Consider the following 24,758-nt stretch of genomic DNA (forward strand, 5'->3'; position numbering starts at 1 on the left):
ATACTGCAAGCTCACCCTACTTTTGATAATGAGCCAGATGGACTCATGCTGAGATTGAAGGGGGAAGAAGGTGGGAAGGCCTTCTTAGCTAGAAGGGAAAGACCTGTGTCAGCCCCACTGAGTTCCTCAAATGCAGTGTTTTTTATTAGTAAGGCATAGAGAGTCATTCCTGGTTCTGCTGGAACAGAAAGCACGCTGAAGGCATGCTGGGGGGGGGGGTGAACTGTCCTCACATTACTTCCTCACCAATAGAATTAGGTTCCAATATTCACCCACGAAAGTCAGGGCAGTATGTATTTCTTGACTTGTTATGAGGTTAAACATGATGTCACATGTAAAGCATTTAACATTGCCCTGGCACTGGCTAAATTCTCACTGAGTAGCTCTTATTTATTTATAATTATGTTTTTTGTTTACCATATTAAATGAAATAAAGAAACATATAATAGTAATCTGCCTGATTAAAAAAATTTCAAAAATTTTAAAACGGAAAAAAATTTAAGAGAATTAAACATGGGCATTTGCTGAGTGCTCACTATGTTCCAGAAGCTGTTCTCAGCATTTCCTTATTAGCCCATTTAAAATGTCAAAATAAGCCTGTGGAGTTGGCATTACCCTCACTGAACAGACCAGGAGGCTAAGTAAGACCAAGGTGGGTGACACTCAGTGGGTGAGCCAGAATGTTGAGTCTGAGGAACTCAGACTCTGTTGCTCACAAATTTAACCCAGAATCTGAATGTGCATAAAGCTTTACAGAGACCAGCTTGAATGGATACATTAACTGTGGTACATCCATGCAATAACTATTACTCAGCAATGAAAAGGACAGGCTACTGATGGATTCAACAACATGAATGAATCTCCAAAGGCTTATGCTAAATGAAAGAAACCAGATTCAAAGGCTACAATTAAACTAATCATATTTGTATAACATTCTGGAAAAGGCAACATTACAAAGATAAAAAACAAGTTAGTGATTTCCAGGGGCTGGGGGTGGGGTGGTGCTGACTACAAAGAGGCATAAGGGAACTTTTGGGGGTAATGGAAATGTTCTAGTTTCCATCACCATATTCATGGAATATGAATAAGGCTACACAGCTATATGCTTTTGACAAAATTCATTGAACTGTAAACATAAACCAGATGGATTTTACTGTATGTCTATTACAACCTGACTTCTAAAAAGAGAGATCAACTAAAACACAAATTGAATATTAATACTTGCACATTTTTGGAAAAAAAGAGAAGAAATATATAAGAAAGTAGAAGAAGAAGAGCATAAAGAATTAAAGGTAGGGGGAGGGCAAAGATTAAGAATATGTGAGATACAATATTGAAGAAAGTTCTCAAAGACCAAAGGGTAAAAAAATACAAAATGAACTAAATTGGTAGGAAAAGGGTTAGAGACAACAGTGAACCCAGTTAGCATAAATAAGAATCACCAGAGCGGAAACACAGAGTTCAAGGACAATTCTAGTGACTCTCAATCATTCCCTCATTCATTCATTCAGTCAGTCAGTTAGTGGGTCTGAGATGTGTCCAGAAATCTGCATTTTAAATACAACCCAGGTGAAATCACTTTGAGATGCAGTGAGCAAACACTTTTAAAAAAACTAAATAAATACAAAAATGACTGGAAAGTGAAAGTAAAAGCACAAAGACCAAACCTGAGAATTCATGGCCATAAAGCTAGGTTCTCTCAAAGAAATAGAAGCCTAAGCTTCTTGGTTACCTGGAGTTCCCTGCAGGGATTCCCGGGTGTGAGATGTGAAAGGGGGAAGGGGAAACAGGGCGGGCTGTCCTTACCAAAGGGGAGCACTGCTCCTCTGTGGGAGACCACAGCTGCCTCCCCAGCTCCTTCCCCTCTGGCAGACCGAGGCTTCGGACACACAGAACAGCCCTGCCTCCCTAAGCCTTTGCCAACCCCCTGCTAGCTCCGCCCCTCCCTGAGCCCCCGCTGTTAAGCTCAGATTCCATCCTCAGCCCCGTCTTCTCTCACTTGGTACTATTTCAAGTAAACTTGATCTCTTCCTGCAGCCACAGGGCCCTGTCTCAGTTCTGGGTCTCAGTTGGGTTCACAGGGATGTTGCCCTGGGCCGGCACACTTCTGGCTCCCAGACCGGCTCCCGACAGCTTCAGCTCTCCTTCCCTAACCGGGGAAGGCCGTGCTCTGCACTCCCTTTCAACCTCTGCTTCTCCCTTCCGCGTCAAAGCCCTAGGTAATGGTTTCCTGTCTTGGTTCCAACCCATTTGCCTTTGCACCCCCCCACACTGAGCACCGTTCTTGTTACAAAGTTCTGAAAAAAGTTATGAATAAAACTAATTTAAACTACAGTTGGGTATCACTGTAAAAAGGAGTGCTTTTAATGGCTGGCTTAGCTGCAGAGACTAGCTCTTTCAATACTTTTTCTTTTAAGATGAGTTACACACTCATATGTCAAGATGAGCTATATAATTTATGCAAAATGAAAATGTGGAGTCCCTGTCCAAAAATAAGGAAGAAAGAGCCACTGAACGGTGCTAAAATGTGACGGCATTGAACTAAAGCAAGCATGCAGCCCTTCTGACCACAGAGTCCCTGTCCCTGGAGCTGCTCAGCCCTTGGTCTGCCCCCTTTGTCACTGACCACTCCTTCCGATCTCCTCCGCGGGCTGTTGTTCTTTGCCTGTGACCTCACTTTTTGTTTTCTGTTATCTTTGCCTGTGTGACCTGATCCAGGCATGGCTTCCAGACTCCTCCTATCTCTGAGCTGCAGGTGGTCCTGTGCCGCGGTCAAGTCACTGTGCACATGGACATGTAACAGGCATCTCAGAAGTAACTGGAACAGAGCCCCCCTCCCACGTCCATGTTCCCACCCATCTTCCTCCTCCTCTGTGATTTCCCCACCTCAGTAAACGTTGTCTGGGCCTAAAACATGAACTGGGTTTTTCTCCTTCCTCTTAACCTCACACTCAAACAAAGCAAAAGAAAATCCTTTCAGCTTTGTGTCTAAGCTGAACCACAAACCTGATCTGTTCTCAGGAACTTCACAACCACCGGAGTCTGATCTTTTCTTTCTTGTACCACAGAGACAGACTCCCAAATTCCCTTCTCCCCTCCTTTTCTTCTCTTGCTCTTCTCAATCCGTTTACTTCGTGACAACCAAAGGGGTCTTTTCCATGACAGGAATAAAGAGCCTATAACTCACACACATAAATTCCACGCGACCGGCTGCTCTGCCCCTGACCTCCCTGACCTGTTGGATCCCAGCTGTTCTCCTCACTGCCACCCACCCTGGGCCTTCAGGGCCTTCACCCCGCATGCTCCTTCTGCACGGAGTGCTCTTCCTCCACCACGTGGCTCTCCTGCAGTCATTTGCAGTGCTGTGCTGCCTTCTCATCCTCACTCAGGTCTTGGCTTAAATGCCACCCCCCAGAGACCGTTCGCCTGAACACCAAAGTTCAAGTAGCCTCCTCCTGAGCACCAGCGGCCCCCTATCTTGTTACCCTGTTTCTTCATGGCACTGTCGAAAATTATCTTAGTTATTCTTTTTTTTTAAAATTTTTTATTTATTTATCTTTAGAGGGGAAGGGAAGGAGAGAGGGAGAGAAACATCAATGTACGGTTGCTTTTTGTGCGTCCCCTGCAGGGAACCGGCCTGCAACCCCGGTATGTGCCCTGACTGGGAATCGAACCGCGATCGTCTGGTTTGCAGGCCCGCACTCAATCCACTGAGCTACACCAGCCAGGGCTTAGTTATTCTTTATATGTTTACTTCACACAAAGACACAACACAAATAATAATAGTAATTTACGAGTCTTGTTCCCACCTGAATTCTGAGCACCTAAAGCTTCCCTGGGGGTATGTGTACTGCCTGACTAGAGTGAACGTGCCTCCCCATGTTTATGAAGGCCTGATCATATTCAAATGCTCATTTTATCGCTCTCTTGTTACATATCCTCTTTTTCTTTCAGGTTGTTTGGGCAGATAGTTACAAAGTTGGCTGCGCAGTACAATATTGTCCTAAAGTTTCTGGCTTTGAAGGTTTTTCCAGTGTAGCACATTTTATATGCAACTACGGACCAGGGTAAGTGTCCAAACCAACCTCTTTCTAAAAAAAAATTTAAGTTCTATTTTACAAGTATTTATCTTCATTGCAGAAAGTCTAAATAAAGACAAAAAAGAAAATTAATATTAGTCTTAACTCCCCTGACTACAAACCTACTTTGTTAACATTCTGGTACATTTTTCTGTGTGTTTGTATGTGTGTGCACAGCCTTTATAAATATTACATAAATACATGCACACACTTCTAACAGTAGCAAGACTAAATGTTTTCTGGGACATAGATCAATTGGATATGGTAATAAAACCACAAAATGGGAAAACTGGCATTACTTTATATTTATTGGTTTATTAAAAGCTTTGCAACTTTTGTACAACTGTCAAAGAACTGAATTGAATTTCTCAATTTATGTAACTTATTTATTTTTTACAAGTTTGCTTTTAAATAGGTGCAATTTGTCTCCTGTTGGAAAATGGGGAAGTTACATGACCTCTCCCTCACCTTCCTATAAACTTCTTTGTATATGTTGCTTATACATCACACACATATTTAGAAAACTGAGATCATAGTGGAAGTACGTGTTCTCTGTTTCTTACTTAAAATTATACCATGAGCATTTTCCAGGTCATTATATCAGTGATAAGAAACGAGAGAGATGATGCTTGTACAATGCTTATCATGTGCTAAGCACTGCGCCGACTGCCTCACACATATTAACTTATCCAATCTTCACGGGAGCCTGTGAGGTGGCTCCTGTTACTGCCCAGTTAGGCAGAGAGGGAAACCGCTGGCTGAGCAGGCTGCCCGCACCCCCTCAGCCGGTCAGTGTGGTGACTGGACTACGCAGTCTGGTTCCGGCATCTGTGTTCTTCACCATCACAGGGCAGCTCATCCTACTGAAGGAAACATCCTACAGATACTTCCCTGTATTTTGTTTTTAATATATGACGAACAATCTTGTGAATCGAAGTACCCGCTGGGCTAAAGCCAGCCCATGCTGAACAATCTTGAACTAAGTGTTTGGTCACATCTACTTCCCTACAATTCTTAGAAATAGTATATTAAGTAAAGGACATACTCACATTTAACTTTTTAAAAAATACATAGTGTCAAATTATCTTCCACTGTTAACAATATAAATTGACATAACAGTGGAAGATAATTGTGTGTGTGAGAGATTTGTCTGGAAAATATCCAGCTAGGTACTATATGGACTATGAAAAGTAGAGGCATTTTCTGAAGATACAAGATACAAGAAACACTGTACATAGGACCGTGATGTCTCGGTCCCCTTCAAAATAGGTACCCTGTGACTGCACACAGCTCTCCCAGTTGACATCAGCTGCCCTGTCATATTTTCCTGAATCTCATCAACAATCTGAAATCTCTTCCCTTTCAAAAGTGATTTTAGTTTTGGGGAAAGCTGGAAGTCACAGGACACTAAATCTGGGCTGTAGGAGGCTGAGTCATCTGGGTGATTTGATGTTTTACCAAAAAACTGCAGGAGATGTGATGCATGAGCAGGCGTGTTGTTGTGATGAAGCTGCCAATCACCAGTTGCCCGTAGCTGCGGCCTTCTGAATCATGTAACTAGTTTCCATGGAGGAATGTTCAAGCTTAATACAAAGTTGGATGCAGATTCATTGCTCTACTCACTCAGTCATTTTGAATGTAACAGCCACACAGTCCACATGCTCATTCAGTGGCATCCACCACCTCCACTGACTAGTATGGCGAAGTCATCATTGTTCACACATACCCATTCCGGTACACGCTCCTTGGTTGTTAGGATACATCAATGTCATGCAAACCATTCTCGTTATATTAACAGTGGCTGAACTTTTTCAGACAGTCTGTCTGTCTATCTATCTATCTATGAACATACAGGATCCATCAGAAGCAAGGCCTGCTTGCATGCAGTTGGTAGAATAATAATATGGGTGTAATAACTTATAATTTTATTTTGAACACTTCACCTAAAATGTCATATGCTATGCTTGAGTGCGATATTGCTATGTTACAGAATTACATGCTTATGATTTTGTCATAAGATTTTGTGATAAAAGAGGGGGCGTTATTTGTGCTGGACTCTATGTGTGTGCACACATATGTCTTAATGGTTAAGATACAGGTTCTTGAGCCCTTCATTCACTTATTGTGTGAGTATGTAAGCTTGGACAAATTACAAAACCTCTCTGAATTTGTTTTCTTTCTAAAAGATCAGTATCAATTAACTATGAAAATTACATGAGAAACAAGTATATGCAATGCCTGAAAACAGTGATTAAGAAATATTCATAATTATTATTCCTATAATAATGAGGTATAGATGTGAATTCTCTTGGTTTAGACTCACTTCACTTGCCTTTACAGTTATAAACAATATTAAGTTATAAAGCTTATAACCAGTTATAATGCTTCTATCAAGATAAACATTCATTTAATCATATAAATCCACTCATACATTCGGTTACACAACAAATATACTTATTTATTGATCTTCAAAAAAGAACAAGCCAAACAAACTCCCTGCCCCTGAGAAACTTATACTTATGGGGCAGATAGGCAGTAAAAATACAAATAAGGTAACTGCATTATGATAGGAACAATGAAAGAAATATGAATAATGGGACCCCTACTTACGCTAAGATGCTCAGGGAAGAGCTTTGAGACATATGTAGGCTGAGGCGTGAAGACTGTGCAGGGACTAGTCATGTAATAACTTCAGGAACAGATGGTCTGGTGGAGAAAACAATTGTGGGGAGGGTTAAAGAACAGAGACCAGGGTGCTCAGGCAGCTGAATGAGATGCAACTGGAAACACATGGCGCAGCTCTTGCAGGTCCTGGTAAGCCACGGCAAATTTAACTTTCTGCACATCACAAGAGAAGTCATGCAACTATTTTAAGTGAGGGAGAGATGGTACCTGCTTCAAATGTGGAGACTTTTCTGCGTGGGGTGTGGGGGATAGGCTGGAGAGCGTGCGGGAGTGAGGAAGCTGGGGAGTTCTCACTTCCTTCTGCTTTCTGAGATGGCTTGTTTCTTCTATGAACAAAACGTCATAGACCCCCATTCCACATTATTCTAACAAGTCCAACATCCTCCCCAATACTTGAGATTTCCTCACAGTGGGGTGTGGTGCGCTTACTTCTCCAGTCAGCTGTACTCCAGCAGCTCCAGAGTCACACCGTCAGCTGGTTTCAATAGCCCGGGACAGTTTTGGCCCTTCTCCTCCCGATAGCTTCCAGTCTGTCTGATCCACATCATCCCAAACACAGGCGCAGCTGTCTGTCTCCGGGGCCCTACGGAGCGAGGCTATGCTGTCTTCATTCAGTGGACTAGTGGACACAGAAGAGAAAATGACACTATCAAATAGCACAGCACCTAGTAGACTGTGGCCACCACTGCCCTGGGGACCCTTACTCATACTAATAATCTTTGTCATTAAAGATACATATTTCTTTTCCAGAAGCCCAGGGCCCCAACCCTTCATCTCTCAGGCCGCCAGGGAAACAGAAAAACTTCCTGCTTCTTTACTGGGCAGAACACTCCAAGTCCCTTTTTCTCAATCATTCCCACCTAGAAAAACCCAGGCCTTCCCAGGAGCATGTTTCTCCCGAGATGAATCCTGCCATTTCCCTCGAATTTAAAACTGTCTCATTTTTAGTTTGTTTTTGATGTAGCAATTTTTCCCTGTTTATAGTTTGAAATGCATGATTAGAGAAAGAATGAAGTATCATAAGTGGTTTTACTAAAAATATTCTAGAACTTAACCACTTAATGAGTATTGTGCTTTTTAACAATAAAAGATTTTCTCATGATTAATGGCCATTTTGGACACCTTTATAACTGTTATCAGAATCTCTACTGCATTCCTTTGACTATTTGCCAGAGTGCAAAGTTAGCGTAAGGGTAAATTTAATTTCCAAAACAACCTAAATTAATTTGGAGCCAAACAAGATTAGAACATACATTTTTGGGTTGGAAATGAAATGTTCATAGATAATTTCTAAAAAGGGTGTTAACTTTGGAGGCAAACATATGGTATTAGGGGAGGGAAGTCAATGTACCTGGACTAGAAAAAAGTAACATCTTTATTTTCACTAACCTCTACTGAAAGTAACATTTCATAATGAATGAACACTCCAGTCTTTTTAGCAACACCTGTGATTGCATATTGGCAATATATCTTTGTAAATATCACAGATATTTTCATATCACATTCTAGTTACTATAATCTTAAAAGTTATAATCACTATAAATTAATGTGATTAGACTACCTGCTTGATCTTGTCTAATATTTAATAGAGAAGCACACATTACTATATCAGAAATATTTTTACCATTTTGACTTTCAATTTAGTTGGTTTCCTTTATTATTATATGAACTTTATTTCATGCATTAAAAACAAACTCTTCTCAGAAAGCATCCATAGGTCCCACCTATGGATACCAAGGCATAACAAGTTAAGAACACCTTTCCAATAGCAGAGTTCCTAAAAGGATTCGTGTAGCCGCACAGCTCTTCCCTGCTACTCTGACGGCATTCATGGGATACAAAATGTTTGGATATTATTTCCTGTCCTAGTCCCTAGTCTGTAACACTGGTGAAGTACTCACACTTGGTACCTCAGCCTCCAGCTATATATAATGGGGATGAATAATTGTATCTTCCTCATAGGGATGAGAGGATTAATTCATTAACACTTACAACAGAGTGCTAGCCCATAAGGAATACTCAGTAATTATTATTCATGTTGCATCTCTTATGTAAAAAACAAATTCCATCATATCTCCAATTCTCTTTCGTGAGGTACTTTTCTAGCCAAAAGGCTCCCATCAATAAAACCACGGTGGCTCGTTGACTGAGAGTAAAGGCGGGTCACGATACCTTTTCTAAGGTGGACAGTGGTTTGGACGGCAGCAATCGCATGGGCCAGGCGCCGAGGGGAGGGAAGCCCTGCCCTGGAGCCAGACCAATCTAGTTTCCTTCTGACTCTGACATATAGTGTGATACATATTGTAGTTTTGGGTAGATTACTTAATCTTTAGACCTTTAGTTTACTTATCAATTAAAGAGAAATAAAAGTCTTCCTCTCAGAGTTGTCTTAAGAATTAAATGAGATGATGTAGATTAAGACAGGTTCACAGACTAGGGATGTGGAATAAACTTAAAATATTAACAGGCTTCCATTTCTGCTTCCCTCTCTCCACTTTTTAGCAACCCTCTGAATCTGTGGGTGTCCATCCTACAGACTCAGTGAAGGATCCATAGTAAACTGCAACTGCAACAAACAAACAAACAAACAAACAAAACGATCACCTCTCCTAATGGATTTTTCTTCTGCTTTATAGAGGCAATTACCCCACGTGGCCATATAAAAAAGGATCCACTTGCAGCGCCTGCCCCCAGAATGACCAGTGTGTGGACAACATGTGCAGTAAGTAAAAGAAACAATCTAGGAATAATACAATGTGTTTGAAACTCTTACTTTCTACAGCTGAGAATGCAAACATTTGTTTTATCCCAATTGCTATTTTCAGGGAAGCTTGTAGCAGGTCACAATCACACCAGTGGCTTATTGTCTTAGGAATGAATATGTTTAAGATAAATTTAAGGAAGCAAGTAATATCCTTCCTATGTAGCTGTAGTTAGTACAACAAAAAATTACTATGGTGTTGGAAACCACAGACCCAGGATTTGCTAATTTTGGCAAGACCCAAAATTTGTATAATAAAGATATCCAAAAGAATGGGATTCTGAATTTTGTAATACTACTTGTCCAAGGCACTCAAGGCTTGCATTTTCACCTGTAGAAGTAAATAAATAAAGCTGTAATGTAGCACTTTTTAAATTAGCAAAACAGCATTTAATGAAAAACAAATGTAGAAAGACAATGAAGGTAACTTCAAGGATGTTTTACTAAATGTCTTAGCAAAATTCTGATTTGTAATTTTGAAATAATAATCCATAATTGGCCAAGAGTTGATTTATGGTTCCTCTTCCATAAACATTCTTCTTCATCCCAGTATGTTTTTAAATTTCCCCCGTGGTATGAAGAAAGGGAACCTCAGTTAAGCTACCAGTTGTACCAATCCTGCAGTGCTTTTGAGTCCACGTCTGTAGCCAGCGGAACCTCTGGAGACGGGGTGGGGTTCTTAGAGCACAGGCAGGACACGGTGGGCTGAGTTTAACTGTTTGGCAAAAGTGACCCACTGTTCACAGTGGTAAGGTCTCCTCAGGGTCTAAAAGGATCCCTTTCTCCCAGTGGAAACACTTACCTCTCATCTCCAAGAACAGTAGCACTTTATGACCCGCTCTCTGAGCCGGTCATTTCTCCCCAGTTCGACCACTCTCTCTCTCTCTCTTTTTTTTTAAGATTTTATTTATTTCTTTAGAGGGGAAGGGAAGGAGAGAGGGAGAGAAACATCAAAGTATGGTTGCCTTTCGTGCATCCCCTGCTGGGAACTGGCCTGCAGGGAACCAGCCTGCAACCCAGACATGTGCCCTGACTGGGGATCGATACCACTCTTCATTTCACTCGCATCAGTTTTAAGAGAACTTGGTGAAGTGTAGTCCTCGTGAACAAATCTCATTTCAGAGCACCAATATATTAACTGAAATTTCCCTTCCATGTTGATGCAGCACTAGAAAGCGTGTTACCGTTATTATTATTTACGAGTTAGACAGTCTTACCCAGGAGTTAGGACTGGATTTTAGGAACCACATGCCGAGGCTTCCAGTCAAGATGGCCATGTAGGGAAAATGCTGTCCTCACCTCCTCCCACAAGCACATCAAAATTACAACTGAACTGCAAGAACCACCACCACTGAGAACTGCCCGAGGTCTAGCTGAACAGAAGACTTCTATATGTAACTCTCTTCTGTATAACTAAGGGTATACAGAAGGAGGCACCATCAAAACTGGTAAGAGGGATGGAGACACAGAGCCAGCTGGTCCCACCCCCGTGTATGGTTAAAATCGGCTGCAGAGGACCCCCATGGAGAGCCAGGGGTCCCAGCCCCCCACCCTAACTTCTGGCTGTGAAAACCAGTGGAGACTGTGGCTGAGTGAGATGGCAGGCTCCTGGAGTCCCAGGTGCCCCTCTGAAAGGGCCTGTATAGACTTGGACTCATTCACTCTGACATCCAGCCCTGAACCAGCTGCTCAAATGGTGTCCAGGTCACACAGGCAGGAGTTGTGTGGCTTCAGAACGGGGCCTGGGGGCGGGACAGCTTTCTCCCAGACTGAAGGGCTGGCTCTTCTGAACCAGACTCTGGTTCCTTTGCCTAGCACTCCCCCTGCAGGCACAAGCAGGCACTGCATCTGAGTTTCCATCAACCTGGCTAACACTGTTCTCCCCTCCCTGGTGTTTCCCTGAGACTCCAACCCACCAACTTTTGGGCCCACCCAAGCCACTTCCAGTGGTGTTTCTATACAAATGGTCTGTCCCGGCTCATGCTTTGGACTTTCCCAAAATTTCAAAAGTTCACAAACCCAAACAACATCTGGGCTCAGCATGCTCCATACCTCTTGCTAAATGTTCTCAGGCTGGGCACTAGCAGCAGCTGTGGCTCACAGCTTACCCTCTCCCAGGCACCTTCAAGACAAGCACATCCATCTGTACCTCGTACCAGGTGACCGCTGACAGGGCACAGGCAGCGGCTGATCATGACCTGCGCCTCCCAAGAGGCTCCAGAACCAACACCTCTGGTGGCCAGCTTCAGACCACACCAGAGCACCAGCCAACTATTCAGTAAATTCACAAATGACATGCTTAAAGGGCAGCCTCTCCAGGCAACAGAGCCCTGCTAAAGCGAATCCTGCTCTGTGGGGTCAACCCCTGCACACGAGCTCTTACCCTGCAGTGTGCCCAGTCCTCATAAAAAATCAGCATGAGGGTCAATCCCTCCCACTGATGAGCCAACAGCAATCGAAGCTCAACTGCAACGGGAGGGTATGCACGACCCACACAAGGGACACAGCTAGAGAACCCGACTCAGGTGACCAGGGAGACCGCACCACTGGGCCCCACAGGACGCCTCCTACAAAGGGCCACTCTACCATGACCGGGGGCAGCAGCAGCTCCACCTAATACATAGAAACACACACAGGGAGTCAGCCAAAATGCAGAGACAAAGAAATGTGGTCCAAATGAAAGCTGTCTGGACCTATTTCCTCAACAATATAAATGATATACCTTTTCACAGGCTGGGTGAAACAACTGAAACACACACACACACACACACACACACACACACACACACACACACACAAAACAGGGACCTGGCATACAGTAGCACTCAATAAATATTTTTTATTATCCCAAAATTTGTCCTCCCTAATAATCCCAAACGTTAAATTTACTCTTGGTGTTTTGGCTGTTTTTTTATGTCCAAACATTTAGGCGATTTTCTTATGCTCATGAACAATTCTCTTTAAACTCAGTGATTCAAACTGAGACAATTATTTTAAATTATTTAAAGAGTGTTTTAATTGTTGCCATTGGTTAGTTGTCTGTCCTTCCCACTCAGCTCCTAAGTTCCAAACAGGTAAGAATTAGGCCTACTTCCCCTTTGTAGCCAAGGTACCTGTTCTGACTAGCAAGTAAGCACTAATAAAGTACATGTTTCCTGGGAAAACAAAAACTTTTTTAAAAAGGGCTAGCTGATTAGTAACAACACAAAAACAGTAAGATTGCTGGAGTTTTGTTTTAGCTTTCGATGTAGGACATCCAGCTTGAGGTGGACTCTAATCTTGTGGAATACAATTCAGAAAACAAAGACTCTAGTCCAACAATAAAAAGGCTCTGGGTTCTTAAGAAAGATGAAGAGGAAACACATGCTAACTTCCATGGACGTAAGAATTAGAGGATAAAAGTTTTATTCAGAGTCCAGCTCTGACAAATCATGGCAAACACTGGGGGAAAAACTCCTCTGTGGTCTCCTAGATGCTGCTGGCAGGTTCAACAGATCCCCATAGAGGCCAGTCAGGGCGGTTTTGTGAAATGTGCTGGGCGTACTGGATGGTACACGAGAAGGTTTTAGCTAGTGCATGGGTGTATTTGTCTCAACAGTCAAGCTGACATTTACCATTTACACTATGTATGTAAGGAAAAGTGGCACATCACATTCTTGATTTTGTGGATATAATTGCCCAGAAAAGTTAAAGGAGCAGCAGCTTCGCAGTGACGGACGACAGAAAAAGCCCGGAGACAAGTATGATGATGAGGGGTGCTCGCGGTGCCCGGAGGGACAGCTCCTTGTTGGTTCCAGCACAGGAATCCGACAGCGGCTGGAGTGGAACCGGCTTGCAAAATATGTCTAATAAAGTCTCAAGAAGGCTAAGGCAGATGTGGGGTTCTCTTTCCCGTGCTCTGAAGGCCACATTCTGAATACAGCTCAGTGGAAGGAGAGGAGGGATTATGCCTTTATGACCGCCACACACCCTGTCCATAATTTGATGACATACTGGAATGGATGAGATGCTACTGTCTCCATTACTCACTGATCCTTCTATGGGAGGAACTTATTTTCAGAAAAGATATTTTAATAAATTGTTCACACTGAATATTACTAATATTTAAGTTTTTATTTTAAAATTTCAATGCTTCAATTTTTATTTTAATTATATTCACTATGCTAGAAATGGCATATAAAATGATTTACCATTGATAGTAGTGGTATAAAAATATTTATAATTTATATAAAAAGTTGCTTTAAAAATATCTAGTACAGTTAATAAAATCTTTAAAAATTAACCTCTGAAAATCACTGCAATAAAGTCAAAGTAACAGTTAATGGTTATAATTAGAAACTTGTATTTAAAAAAAAAAAGCCTTATCAGTACCTACTAATTTTTTTTCTCTCTGACTTTATAGTTAACCCACAGCGAGACAAAGTCACACGTATGTATATAAATCTTGTTTCATTAAGGTCTTTGTGAATTATGTTACTGCATTATGAGAAACAGTGTTTAAGATGTTGTATGTTTGCTCCATAGGTTACTACTCTACTGTGTATCCAGACTGGCCCATATACTCGCGTAATAGATACTTATCTCTCTTTCTTATTGTCAGTCCACCAATACTAATACTGAGTGCTATTATTACCATTTTGGTCAAGCACAAATAGCCTCATTTAGTTTTTTGGGACTAATACAACTACAAAGTTAAGTTTACAAACTCATTACATATATCTTTTAAAAATTACATTTGGGTGTATTTCTAATTTTAAAACATTCCAGGAAAAACACCCACATTGCTGCAGTAAAGCCATAACCCAAAGCAGCAGCTGTGCCACATCCTAACTCTGCAGGATAAACTCATGTCTGCTCCCCACTCTTCCACGGACAAGCACTGTTTTCAGGCTGCCACAGCTGTGCCTTTCAGTAATGCAAAATGAGCCAGCTGGATTCAGGTGATTCTAAGTCCGTCCACCGGCCTTCAGTAGTAAAACATTTCCACATAACTTGTTGCATGCTGACTCAACTCCAAATATCTGGTTTTACCCACTTGTAATTTGATGTCTTTCTGGATTACCACTTCCCCAAACTTAGAACTCAGTGGTAATTAAGGGATTTGACTTACTAAGCCTTGCTTGTTTTGCTTATGGGTTAATGTTAGAAAACATAAAATGAGATTACAAAAAGGCATAACCCTAAATATCTGTTATCAATAGATAGAGCAGTAAGAAATCTGCATTTATTTTCCTCAAAACCAAATACTGGGACATAGCTGTATTTAAAGACTAACCAACTGGCATCATTTGATTTGATGGATAATTACAACAGCCACATTTTCAAATCTTCACACACAACCTAAGGAAGTGCTCCTAAAATCACGCAAGGCCAGGCCTGCCTGTAGCACAGCAGGTGCGGTGTATAGACACAGACACACCACTCTGCACTGTAGTTTTTCAGAAAATGCATGGAGAATATCCTACTTTGTTTATAGAGAACAGCTGTATATATAAATGCTCATAAAGAACAAAACTCAGAAAAAATTAACCAGAGTATTACTTCCTTATACATAAAGCACCTAATGCCCTGGTATCTCAAAGTCCTTTACAAAAGGAGATAACTTTGTTAGCTCTAGTTCAGTGTTTTTGTATTATTTTCCTTTTTGTCTGCTTCCATTTTAAGCTTAACTTCACCTGTAAGAGCTCCCAGTATTTGTTGTTTTTTTTGTATGTGTGTGAAACTATCTGTTTGTGTCTGTCTATATTGTGCATGTATATCTACCTCCAGAAATTTAATAAAAGAATTTATATAAAAAGCTCTGTTTAATTGGTTTAAAGAAATTGTTTATATAAACTTCCCAAATGCTTTTCAGGTTCACATAGTCTGAGGAATTATTTAATAATAAAGTTAATTTAACTTTGTTGGTTTAATTAAAAGACATGTCTGTAGAGTTAGCAATATTTAATATTTTTTACTTTATCTGGATTTACAAAAATATGTTTAGTTATCTCTGTTAGTGTTAAAAATTCTAAATGATGTAGAAGAAATTGATGTGTTTTTAATAAAAGATGGGACAAGGTATGGAGATACGTTTCCACTGACAAAAGTCAAAATAATTTTGTCTTGGTTATTTCGGAATGCAGAGAGAGAATTTTGACTCTTAGAATTATACTGGCTAAAATTAAATCATTATAATGGCTTTTTAAAATTAAGCTTTATCATCAATGCTATGCTTATGTAAAGCTAAAACTTTTTATTTTTTAAGTATGTTTTATTGTTATGCTATTACACTGTTCCCAAATTTCCCTTTATCCCCCCTCTGCCCTGCACCCCCAACCCTCCAGCATTCCTCCCCACTTAGTCCACATCCATGGGTCGTACATAGTTCTGAGTCCTCTGTTGCCTATACTATTTTTTCTCTCTCCCCGTCTATTTCATGCCTACCAATTCTTATTCCCTTTACCTTCCCCCCCCCACTCCTCCCTTCCCCCCTCTCCACTGAAATCCCTCCATGTGATCTCCATTTCTCTGGATTCTTTTCCTGTTTTGGTTGTTTGCTTAGTTTTTGTTTTCATTTTTACGTTCATTTATTGATAGTTGTGAGTTTGTTGTCATTTTACGGTTCATATTTATGATCTTTCTTTTCTTAGATAAGTCCCTTTAACATTTCATATAATAAGGGCTTGGTGATGATGAACTTCTTGAATTTTGACTTATCTGAGAGGCACTTTATCTGCCCTTCCATTCTAAATGAAAGCTTTGCTGGATAGAGAAACCTTGGTTGTAGGTCCTTGCCTTTATGACTTCTAATACTTCTTTCCAGCCCCTTCTTGCCTCAAAGGTTTCTTTTGAGAAATCAGCTGACATCTTATGGGCACTCCTTTATAGGTAACTCTTTCCTTTCCTCTTGCTTCTTTTAGGATTCTCTCCTTTCTTTAATCTTGGGTAACTTAATGATGATGTGCCTTGGTGTGTTCCTCTGGATCCAACTTCTTTGGGACCCTGTGGGCTTCCCAGCAGTCTATTTCCTTCTCCAGTCTGGGGAAGTTTTCCTTCATTATTTGTTCAAACATATTTTTATATTCACACATCTAAAACAACCTGAAACGTTCCAATATCTGAATTAGAGGGGTGCCAGAAGGAGGAGAACAACACATGCCTGTGGAGGAGGGCCAGACAGGGAACAGTTCAGCTCCCTTGCTCATCTCTAATGCACTTTTCAACAGACTCTCTTGTGAGACTGGGAGCTTCTTCTACCGGGGCAACTGCCGTAGCCCACAGCCACCTCTAGCCCCCTTAAGTCAGCCCCACCTGTGCAGCCCGAAACCTCACCACAGCCAGCCCCGCCCCCAGGGTCTGCAGTGCAGCTGCAGTTTTTCTGAGTTGGCTCGAGCAGTCTGCTGCCTTACCAGTCTGGTTGTTCTGATTGATTTTTTCTTTAACTCTTTGGTTGTTGGAGTTCCATGCAATTTGATTTTTTGGCGCTTCTGCTTGTTTATTGATTTTAGATGGGTTGTTCTCCTCCTTTTGGTTGTGCGAGAAAGAAGAGTTTTTAACTATGCCTCCACCTTGGCGGGAGCTCCTCTGGAAAGTTCTGTAAGCGCTCCCAGTTTGCTATTCTTTGCTTTCTTAATCTTCCCTTGCTAGGAACCACATCAATTTTAGTTTCAGTAGAGCCAGACAATTTAAAAATATAATACATTTAATTCTTTAGATTTCACCGAATAAAACATAAAGAATATGTATTGAAGACAATAATTTTAGAATAGTACTATAATGGGGAGGTTACATTATAAAATACACAACACCTGTCATCTGCCTAAAGGAAAGTTGGAAATTTAAGAGAAAAAAGTCATAAAAATACATTAATGAAAATGGCATTATAGTTTAGTCATTTGAACAAATTACTGGGTTCAACTGTATTAAAACTACATTTTTTCCCCTTATATCATACTGGAAATGAGGTTATTTTTACTTGTATTTTTCTCAGTTATAGAACTTTAGAGTGCTTATCAATATGCCAATTTTCCATCTCGCATATTAAAATAATTTAAAATTTAATTTCACAAGGAATATTACATGTAGTCTCTTCAGCTTCATTATTTTTAGTTAACTAATCTTAAAGTTATAAGTCAAAATCTACTTCACTTAATATCATATAAAATCTTAAAGTTTTCCAAATATTAGTTCACTGAATGACTATAATAATTTGCAAGTATGTCCTTGTAACTAAACTCAACCTTCTCATCAATGCCAAAAACTTGAACAAAATAGAGAAAAAAGCAGCAAAAACAATGCAACTTTATTCTATCATTTAAAGAACAGTATTCAAAGCATTAAAGAATCACAAGACAAAACATCATACAAACTACTCAGCAACCTGAGAAGCAGAGAGTTAACACCTCCACTGTAGTGGAATAGCTACAGTTTTAATCCTAATAAACTGAGATTAAACTACCTTCAAAGTACATGACTGACAAATTGTACAAACTAGAAATATAATACAACGACATTTTAAGCTTTTACTTACCCAATGATTTCCCTAGTAAAATATACTACAGAGTAAGGCAAAAGTAGGTTTATAGTTGTGAGTACACAAAACAGTTTATTCTTGTATTATTTATTATTGACTGTATTATTTTCCATATGAATAGCTGTACACCTACTTTTGACCCACCCTGTATTTTTACCGAGGTACACTGACTTAACGTAAGACACTATGTCAAATAGTCGTGCTATATCTGGCTGTAACCAAAAGGTCATGGGCAATGCTGCCAGTGACACCCTCCCCTCATGAAGCCACTGGCCACTTTGCAGAGTTGCTTTAGGAATAAAAAGCACAATGTTACTAGATGGAAAGAACATGCAAAGAGGAGAGGATGAGTGAAATGAAACCAGGAACAGAAGAGAAGGCACGAGTGTTTCCTCTAAGCATCGGTCTAATAGCCCCTAAATAAACCCTGCCACACTTTGTTGGTGTCCCTTAGCCCGAGGTGACGGATATCCACGTTAACAATGCAGGATCAAACTTTAAGCCACAGATCACAGTAAGAGCAGAAAGTACAACTTCTGATAAGCTCTTTCTGAAAGACAAGGTGGCAGAGCTCTCGGATCTCAGGGCTTTACTTTGATCTTTACAGAGTCACTGCACTGTTTACCTTTCAAAACAAAAGGTCCTTCCCACACACCCAGAGGTCAGGAGAGGGCTAGCAGTCTGGGATGCTCTTAACGGAGGCATTGGCTGCTACTGTCCTGTAAGTTACCTCAGTTGTCTCTTGTCTGTAGGACTAGTGATTAATGAAATGCTATTTCAGTTAACTGAAGATAAGGTTATTTCTTAACACTGAAAGAAATTTAGATAAATTCACGGAGAGTTTACTTTTAATGTAACAGACTTTACCATCACACCAAGAATTGGAAAACAAGCTTACCTTCCTTAGGCTTCACCACTGGTTTTTCTTTAGGTGGAATAAAAGGTTTGCTTCTCTTGTCTCTTAGTGAGAGCTTCTGCCTGTTTAGCCTACATTATTAAAATACATGAGTAAAACACAATTTAAGTGAGAATTCAAGTTTCTGTGAACTTAGCAATTAACGTTGTAAGCTAGACAGTCTTACCTTTACTGCTCCCCTTTTCTGCCGCTTCTTTTGACTTGCCTTCAGAAAGTATTCACCAGTAGCCAATTCTTTATCGATCTGTTGAAATCAGTATTTACAATTATATCAGACATAGTGTAGATAACCGTCATTTCCTAAGAAAGGAATATCCATGAGGTAAAAACCAGGGGGCCAAAAACCTATGATTAATTCACTAAGGGAGTGAGAAAGAAGGAAGGGAACATACTCTAAGCTGAAGGGAAAACCTGCACAAAAGCACGGGGGTAGGAAAGTAGGCGATGTGTCTGCTGAATACACACAGGCTTTTTGTGGCGGAAGGTCGATGACTCAGAAAAGTGTAACAGGAAACTGGAAAACGTTTTCAGGAAGCTTGAAGTGAGGTGAAGGAGGTGGGACATGATCAAGAAGTGAGTGAAGTTTCTGAGAAGAGTAAAGGGATCAAAGCAGCATTTCCTAAGGTACAGACAAATGAAGAGATGAAAGCCTTACATAAAATTAGTAACATGCAAAATGAAAAACAAGAATTATCAGGATTTGGTGACTAATGAACACTAACTAGAGAAAGCTATAGCTCATTCATTCACTATACAGTTGACTGATAATTTATCTATCTTGCACATACACAGCATTATTATACCTAAGACAATGTTCTAAATTCTTTACTGGTGTAAGCTCTTTATAATTACTAATTCACTTAATCCTCATTAGTAATTCTTTGAGACAGATGTTATCATTATCCCCATTTTATGTATGGGGAAACTGAGGCATGCATGGATCAAATTATTAGCAAACAGGGAGTAGAATACATCAATTGAGACATCACTGTTTAAGAAGCATACAGTTGTCAGGGAGAAAGACAAGATGATCACTGACCCCAGACAGATCACTGACCCCAGGACAGGCCGTAAGAAGCAGAGCAGGTGCCGTGGAAGCGTGGTTTAGTAACTGGGTCCTTCCCCTTTCCCCCAACCACCACTTCCTTCCTGTCTTCACATCCTTCCCTTTCCAGAGGAGAGCTCAGGATCCAGCACCTCTGCTGTTTTTTCATCATCATTCTTTTCCCTTTGACCTTTCATCAAGCCTTCCCCGAACAACTTCAACCACTAGGGCAGTGGAAAAGACAGAACCCAGAAATGGCTCACGTGCTCAGCACAAAGAAAGACCTAGCAGAAAGGAGGGTTTCCAAGGGAGGGAACAATTCCGCGAGACCCCTCAGGAGACAGGTGGAGACAGAACTAAAAGAGCAGGTAAAGAAAGGATACAGATGGGAAACATGGAGGTGAGAGAAGAGGACGTTGGAAGAATTCTTGCCCGATGGTCTCAAATATTTCAGTAAAATAAAATTCAATGTCCCCTGCTAGGAGTGGGAGATGCCAAAATTCTGAGGACCTATCAGAAGCTGGAAACATAAATTTGTAGTGGGAAGAACCCAAAGGTATGACTTTTCCCACCCATGTTTGGCAACCACATTATGGAAAAGATGTCACTGTAGGGCTGATCCGAGTTTAAGAGGAACAGAAGGAAAAGGGAGCAGGAAGGAAAACGATGAGCAAGACGGAAAAGGAAATTCTGGAATGGAAATGAATCCAGAAGACACTGGGTGAAATGAGAGGCATCCATAACTTGGAAAAAGGGTAATATTAGAATTTAAGATTAATATTAGAATTTAAGATTTCAAAACTGGAGCAGTCACATAGCTCATGGCCACAGTACTGAAGATAAAGCAGAACAGAGAGCATTTTGGGCTAAATCGTTGAATTTTTTAGTGGCTACAGGGACCTAAGTGACACCGACCACCTTGACAGAGTTTACACTAACAATGTAAAGCCCCCGCCCCTGTGCAAGTTGCTCAAAATAAGCCTATTTACACTTACGTTCAGTTTTCTTGTCTCTACATACTCGAACACACACAAACACACAGCAATTCCACCTAAAACACTCTCAATGAAGTTTCTGACAAAATGGATTATAACAGTCCCCCCTCATGTAATGAAATTCAACATGCAACACTGACCTGACTTTCTGGCTGTGGTGGTGGGAATGGTGTATATTCTTTTTTAACAGTTTTTTTTCTTTGGTTCCTTGCACTTGTTTATATTTTTGTGCTTGAACTGTGGCAAAAATCTTTCCCAACTTTGTGATCTTAATTCAGAATCTTTTGCCAATTCTCTTTTAATCATTAAGGTCTTTAGCCATGCCATATAAGAACAATGTAAAAATTTTAATTCGAAAAGTCATACATTTGTCGAACTAAGACATTATAAATATTGTTCTTATAAATCATTCTTAGCCTGTTCGAGCAGGAGTGTCCAATCCGGGGCCTGCAGGTGGCATCTGGCCCAGGATGGCTGTGAATGTGGCCCAACACAGAATTGTAAATTTACTTAAAACATTATGAGATTTTTCTTTATTTTCATTAGTGTTTGTGTATATAATGTGTGGCCCAAGACAACTCTTCTTTTTCCAGTGTGGCCTAGAGATGCCAAAAGATCAGTCACTCCTGGAAGCTATGTAACAAAACCCTGTAATCTCAAACCTGCATGATTGACCAGGCATCAGAAAACCATGAGAAAGTTAGATTAAGAAATTCAGAATTGTTTAAAAAAATGAAAAAGACTAATTCAGCTTTTCAACCATTATTTCTTTAAACCTTAAAATTCAACGAACAAGGGGAGCTCTTCCTAACACTGCCGGCAAGCAGGAAACTTTCAGTAGCACCTAAAATATCACAGGGGTAAAAGGGCAAACTTTCTCATGATCAGACGAAACCAATATCCTCACATTTTCTCCACTCTGTTTGACTTTTATCAGGCATCAGGCAGATGATTAGCTCTCTTTATATTTAATACCCTGATGTACCTCCAAAATGGTTTTTTCACACTGATCTAATAGAGACTTTTTAACTTCATCAAATTTAAGTGGACTGCTCAACAAGTACCCATCATATAACAGCTTATTATACTGTGGTTATGTTTCCATGAACTTTTACATACAGGGATATAACAGATCTCTCTCAAAAGACTAACACTACAAAATTTGAGTGTTAAATTCTAAATTAAAAAAAAAAGTTTTAATGCGATCTGAAATATTCCAGGCTTTATTTAGTGGAAAATGGCAGAATTCTGAAAGATCTCATCTTTAAATCTAATACATGGGGTCACAATCTAAGAAAACAGAATCAGTATCATCTATGATAAATTCTGTGGTGCCCTCTTTGTACCAGAACTATGTAATACACAGTGTTCCTGTCAATCCCAGCTTCCAAGGAGGTAACTACAGGACTTGGGTGGAGTTGAGTGGGCTGAACTCTACCTCTAATTTACCCAAAATAGCTAAGTTTTGTCTATTAGAAACTATTAAACTTTCATAAAAAGTTTAATTTCAAGAAAGGTTCTGTAGCTAAAAGAAGTGTGACAACCACTGTTATAGCAATATATAATTAACTCTCACTATAATATTATAAATTGGATGAATATTCTTCACAGTATCTAGGACTACTTTTCAAACCTTAAATTTGCAAAGAAAAGTGAATTGGTCACTTAAAAAGACTTTAATGAATGAGGTAGGAGGGTTGTACTATACTGAGAAATATCCAGCCAATGACTGCCAAATTGAAATACCAGTTCCTTCAACTGCTTTTAGTGGCTGTTAGATCTTTTATGTAATAGTCAACCTCCCTGGGGTACAAGGCATTATTCAGTTGTCCTGCTAAAATGTGACATATGGAACTAGTACAGCACTGTGATTTAGGGGGGGAAGAGGCTGGATTTAGACTCAGAAAATGTGGGCTCAAATAAGGAGACTGCCACTTTTTATGGAAAGTCATTTAATTTTCCTGTTCCAGCTTTTTCATTTAATGCAGAAATGAAAATACCTTAAGCACCTGTTATAAAAATTGAATAATATATTTACACTTTACAGAAGTATAAAGTTTCAGTTATTGCCCCATATGAAAGAGCAGGTAATTTATAAAATGAGGTCCAACAGAGTTCCATTAAAGGCAACAGAGTTCCTGAAGGGGAGACGCGAGATCCAGCTCTCACAGCCAGATCCAGCATCAAAAGGTGTTGACTGAAACAGTATTTGCTCCACACATATTCTATAACAAGTTACAAAAAGTTCATGAAAACATTAAATAAGCATTATAATAAATTCAAACACAAGAAAATGTGTCTTTAAGAAAAAGAAATTTTCAGAGTTTGGTCTCTACTATCTATATCCATTCCTGCAAATAACAAGGTCTGTTTAATTCCCTAGTATTTGCGCACAGGAGACTACATCATGTTTTTCATAGGTGCTACGGACTGAACTTAAATACCCATTTAAAATTTGCAGGGACAGGAGTGATCGTATGCAGACCTTCTTAGTGAGAATCAGATGCCTCTACAGTTGTCAAAGGTCGGCCATGATACGTTAGGGACCAGGAGTAACAACTCCCTTAAATTCCAGGAAGCACAGAGCATTTCCTAATGGGTAATCAAACAAAGCACAATCGAAAAAAAATACAATAATCATAAAACAATATAACAATTATTTAATTTGCTCTCTGCTGAAAATTAACTAAAGATAATAAGTAGTTCTAACCTGTTTTAAGCTTCTAAAGGGCCCAGTGGCTGAAACCGTGTTTCCCTGAACCATAATGTAACAGTCTGTTAAAAGTTCCAGCGCCTATATATCAAAAGAACAGTAAGTTGAGATTCAGTTGAAATATACTGGCAAACAAATGACGGAGGAAGACACTCAAGTTTTCTACTGATAAAAAGAACCTTCAATGTAGATCCTTTGGATAAGCCATTGTCTTCTTTTTATAAATCTTTCTTTCTGAAGAACCTATTTTAACAGTCACATGCAACATCATCCTGAAGAATTCACACTGCCTTTTGAAAAAGCAAATAAAATACTCCAAAAATACCAATACATTTCCTTTCAAAGATCACAGTGATATCTAAGCAGAATAATGAAAACTCTATGAAGGGAAGCAGGGAGGGTAAGGGAGGCAGGGATGAATGGATGAAGTGTTATATCTTGTCACAAATAAAGCCAAATCTCTGCAATCACAGATTTACCTGTTCAAATGAAGTACTCCTTGCTAACAGTTTATTTATTAGGTCTCTGGCCCTAATGATGATGTACGGACCAAAGGTCTTCTTTGTTGTGCAGACCGTCATGCTGCCCTCGATCAAGTCCAGGGTTGCGTTAACGTGCTACGAAAAGGAAAGTGCAAACAAGCAGCTGTCTAAAAATGCACTTAATCTTAGATAACTACAGAGCCTTTCCTAATCTAACTATTAATTACTGTGGGTTAAGCTCTCTCTAAAATTATATCAGGTCCCCCCCAAAGAAGCTGGATAGTTAATATAAAGAATGCTTGAGGGTGGGGGGAGAAAAAAAAAAAAAGAATGCTTGATTATTTTCATCCTTCAAGAATATAGAAAGTTGAGCAATTAAAACCACTTATACTTACTTGCTTTTAGAATACTTTACACTTATTGAAATAAAGATTATTTCTAGTTTAAAAATTATATATCCAAATAAAGCCATACTTAAGACCTGAGGTAAAGACATAAAGCTGTATGTCCTCCCTATCCCAGACCCAGCTCTGATCCACCATCTGCTACTTAGGGTGACAGTGGACT

General features: G+C 40.0%; 2 protein-coding genes and 1 long non-coding RNA gene across 4 annotated transcripts in view; 1 reads left to right on the top strand and 2 right to left on the bottom strand.

Moving 5' to 3' along the window:
* Positions 1-1,978, bottom strand: part of LOC119048895 (uncharacterized) — a 27,408-nt gene extending 25,430 nt beyond the window's left edge. The window contains exon 1 of the long non-coding RNA XR_005082410.2: positions 1,807-1,978. This is a non-coding gene — a long non-coding RNA (uncharacterized LOC119048895). The remainder of the gene's footprint in view (positions 1-1,806) is intronic.
* Positions 1-15,401, top strand: part of GLIPR1 (GLI pathogenesis related 1) — a 22,287-nt gene extending 6,886 nt beyond the window's left edge. The window contains exons 4-7 of one of the 2 annotated variants that reach the window (XM_037144711.2): positions 3,955-4,067; positions 9,401-9,486; positions 13,928-13,954; positions 14,050-15,401. In XM_037144711.2, the coding sequence (XP_037000606.2) occupies positions 3,955-4,067; positions 9,401-9,486; positions 13,928-13,954; positions 14,050-14,180 (357 nt within the window). In that variant the 3' untranslated portion in view covers positions 14,181-15,401. The remainder of the gene's footprint in view (positions 1-3,954; positions 4,068-9,400; positions 9,487-13,927; positions 13,955-14,049) is intronic. The other variant, XM_037144712.2, reaches the window with a different exon arrangement.
* Positions 6,506-24,758, bottom strand: part of KRR1 (KRR1 small subunit processome component homolog) — a 29,153-nt gene continuing 10,900 nt past the window's right edge. Inside the window, 5 exon segments of the mRNA XM_053661442.1 lie at positions 6,506-7,383; positions 18,939-19,027; positions 19,123-19,200; positions 23,707-23,790; positions 24,189-24,326. Of these exon segments, the coding sequence (XP_053517417.1) occupies positions 18,968-19,027; positions 19,123-19,200; positions 23,707-23,790; positions 24,189-24,326 (360 nt within the window). The 3' untranslated portion in view covers positions 6,506-7,383; positions 18,939-18,967.

The sequence above is a fragment of the Artibeus jamaicensis genome, unplaced genomic scaffold (assembly GCF_021234435.1).
Source record: "Artibeus jamaicensis isolate MK-2021 breed Jamaican fruit bat unplaced genomic scaffold, CSHL_Jam_final contig_233, whole genome shotgun sequence".
Classification (NCBI taxonomy): Eukaryota; Metazoa; Chordata; class Mammalia; order Chiroptera; family Phyllostomidae; genus Artibeus; species Artibeus jamaicensis.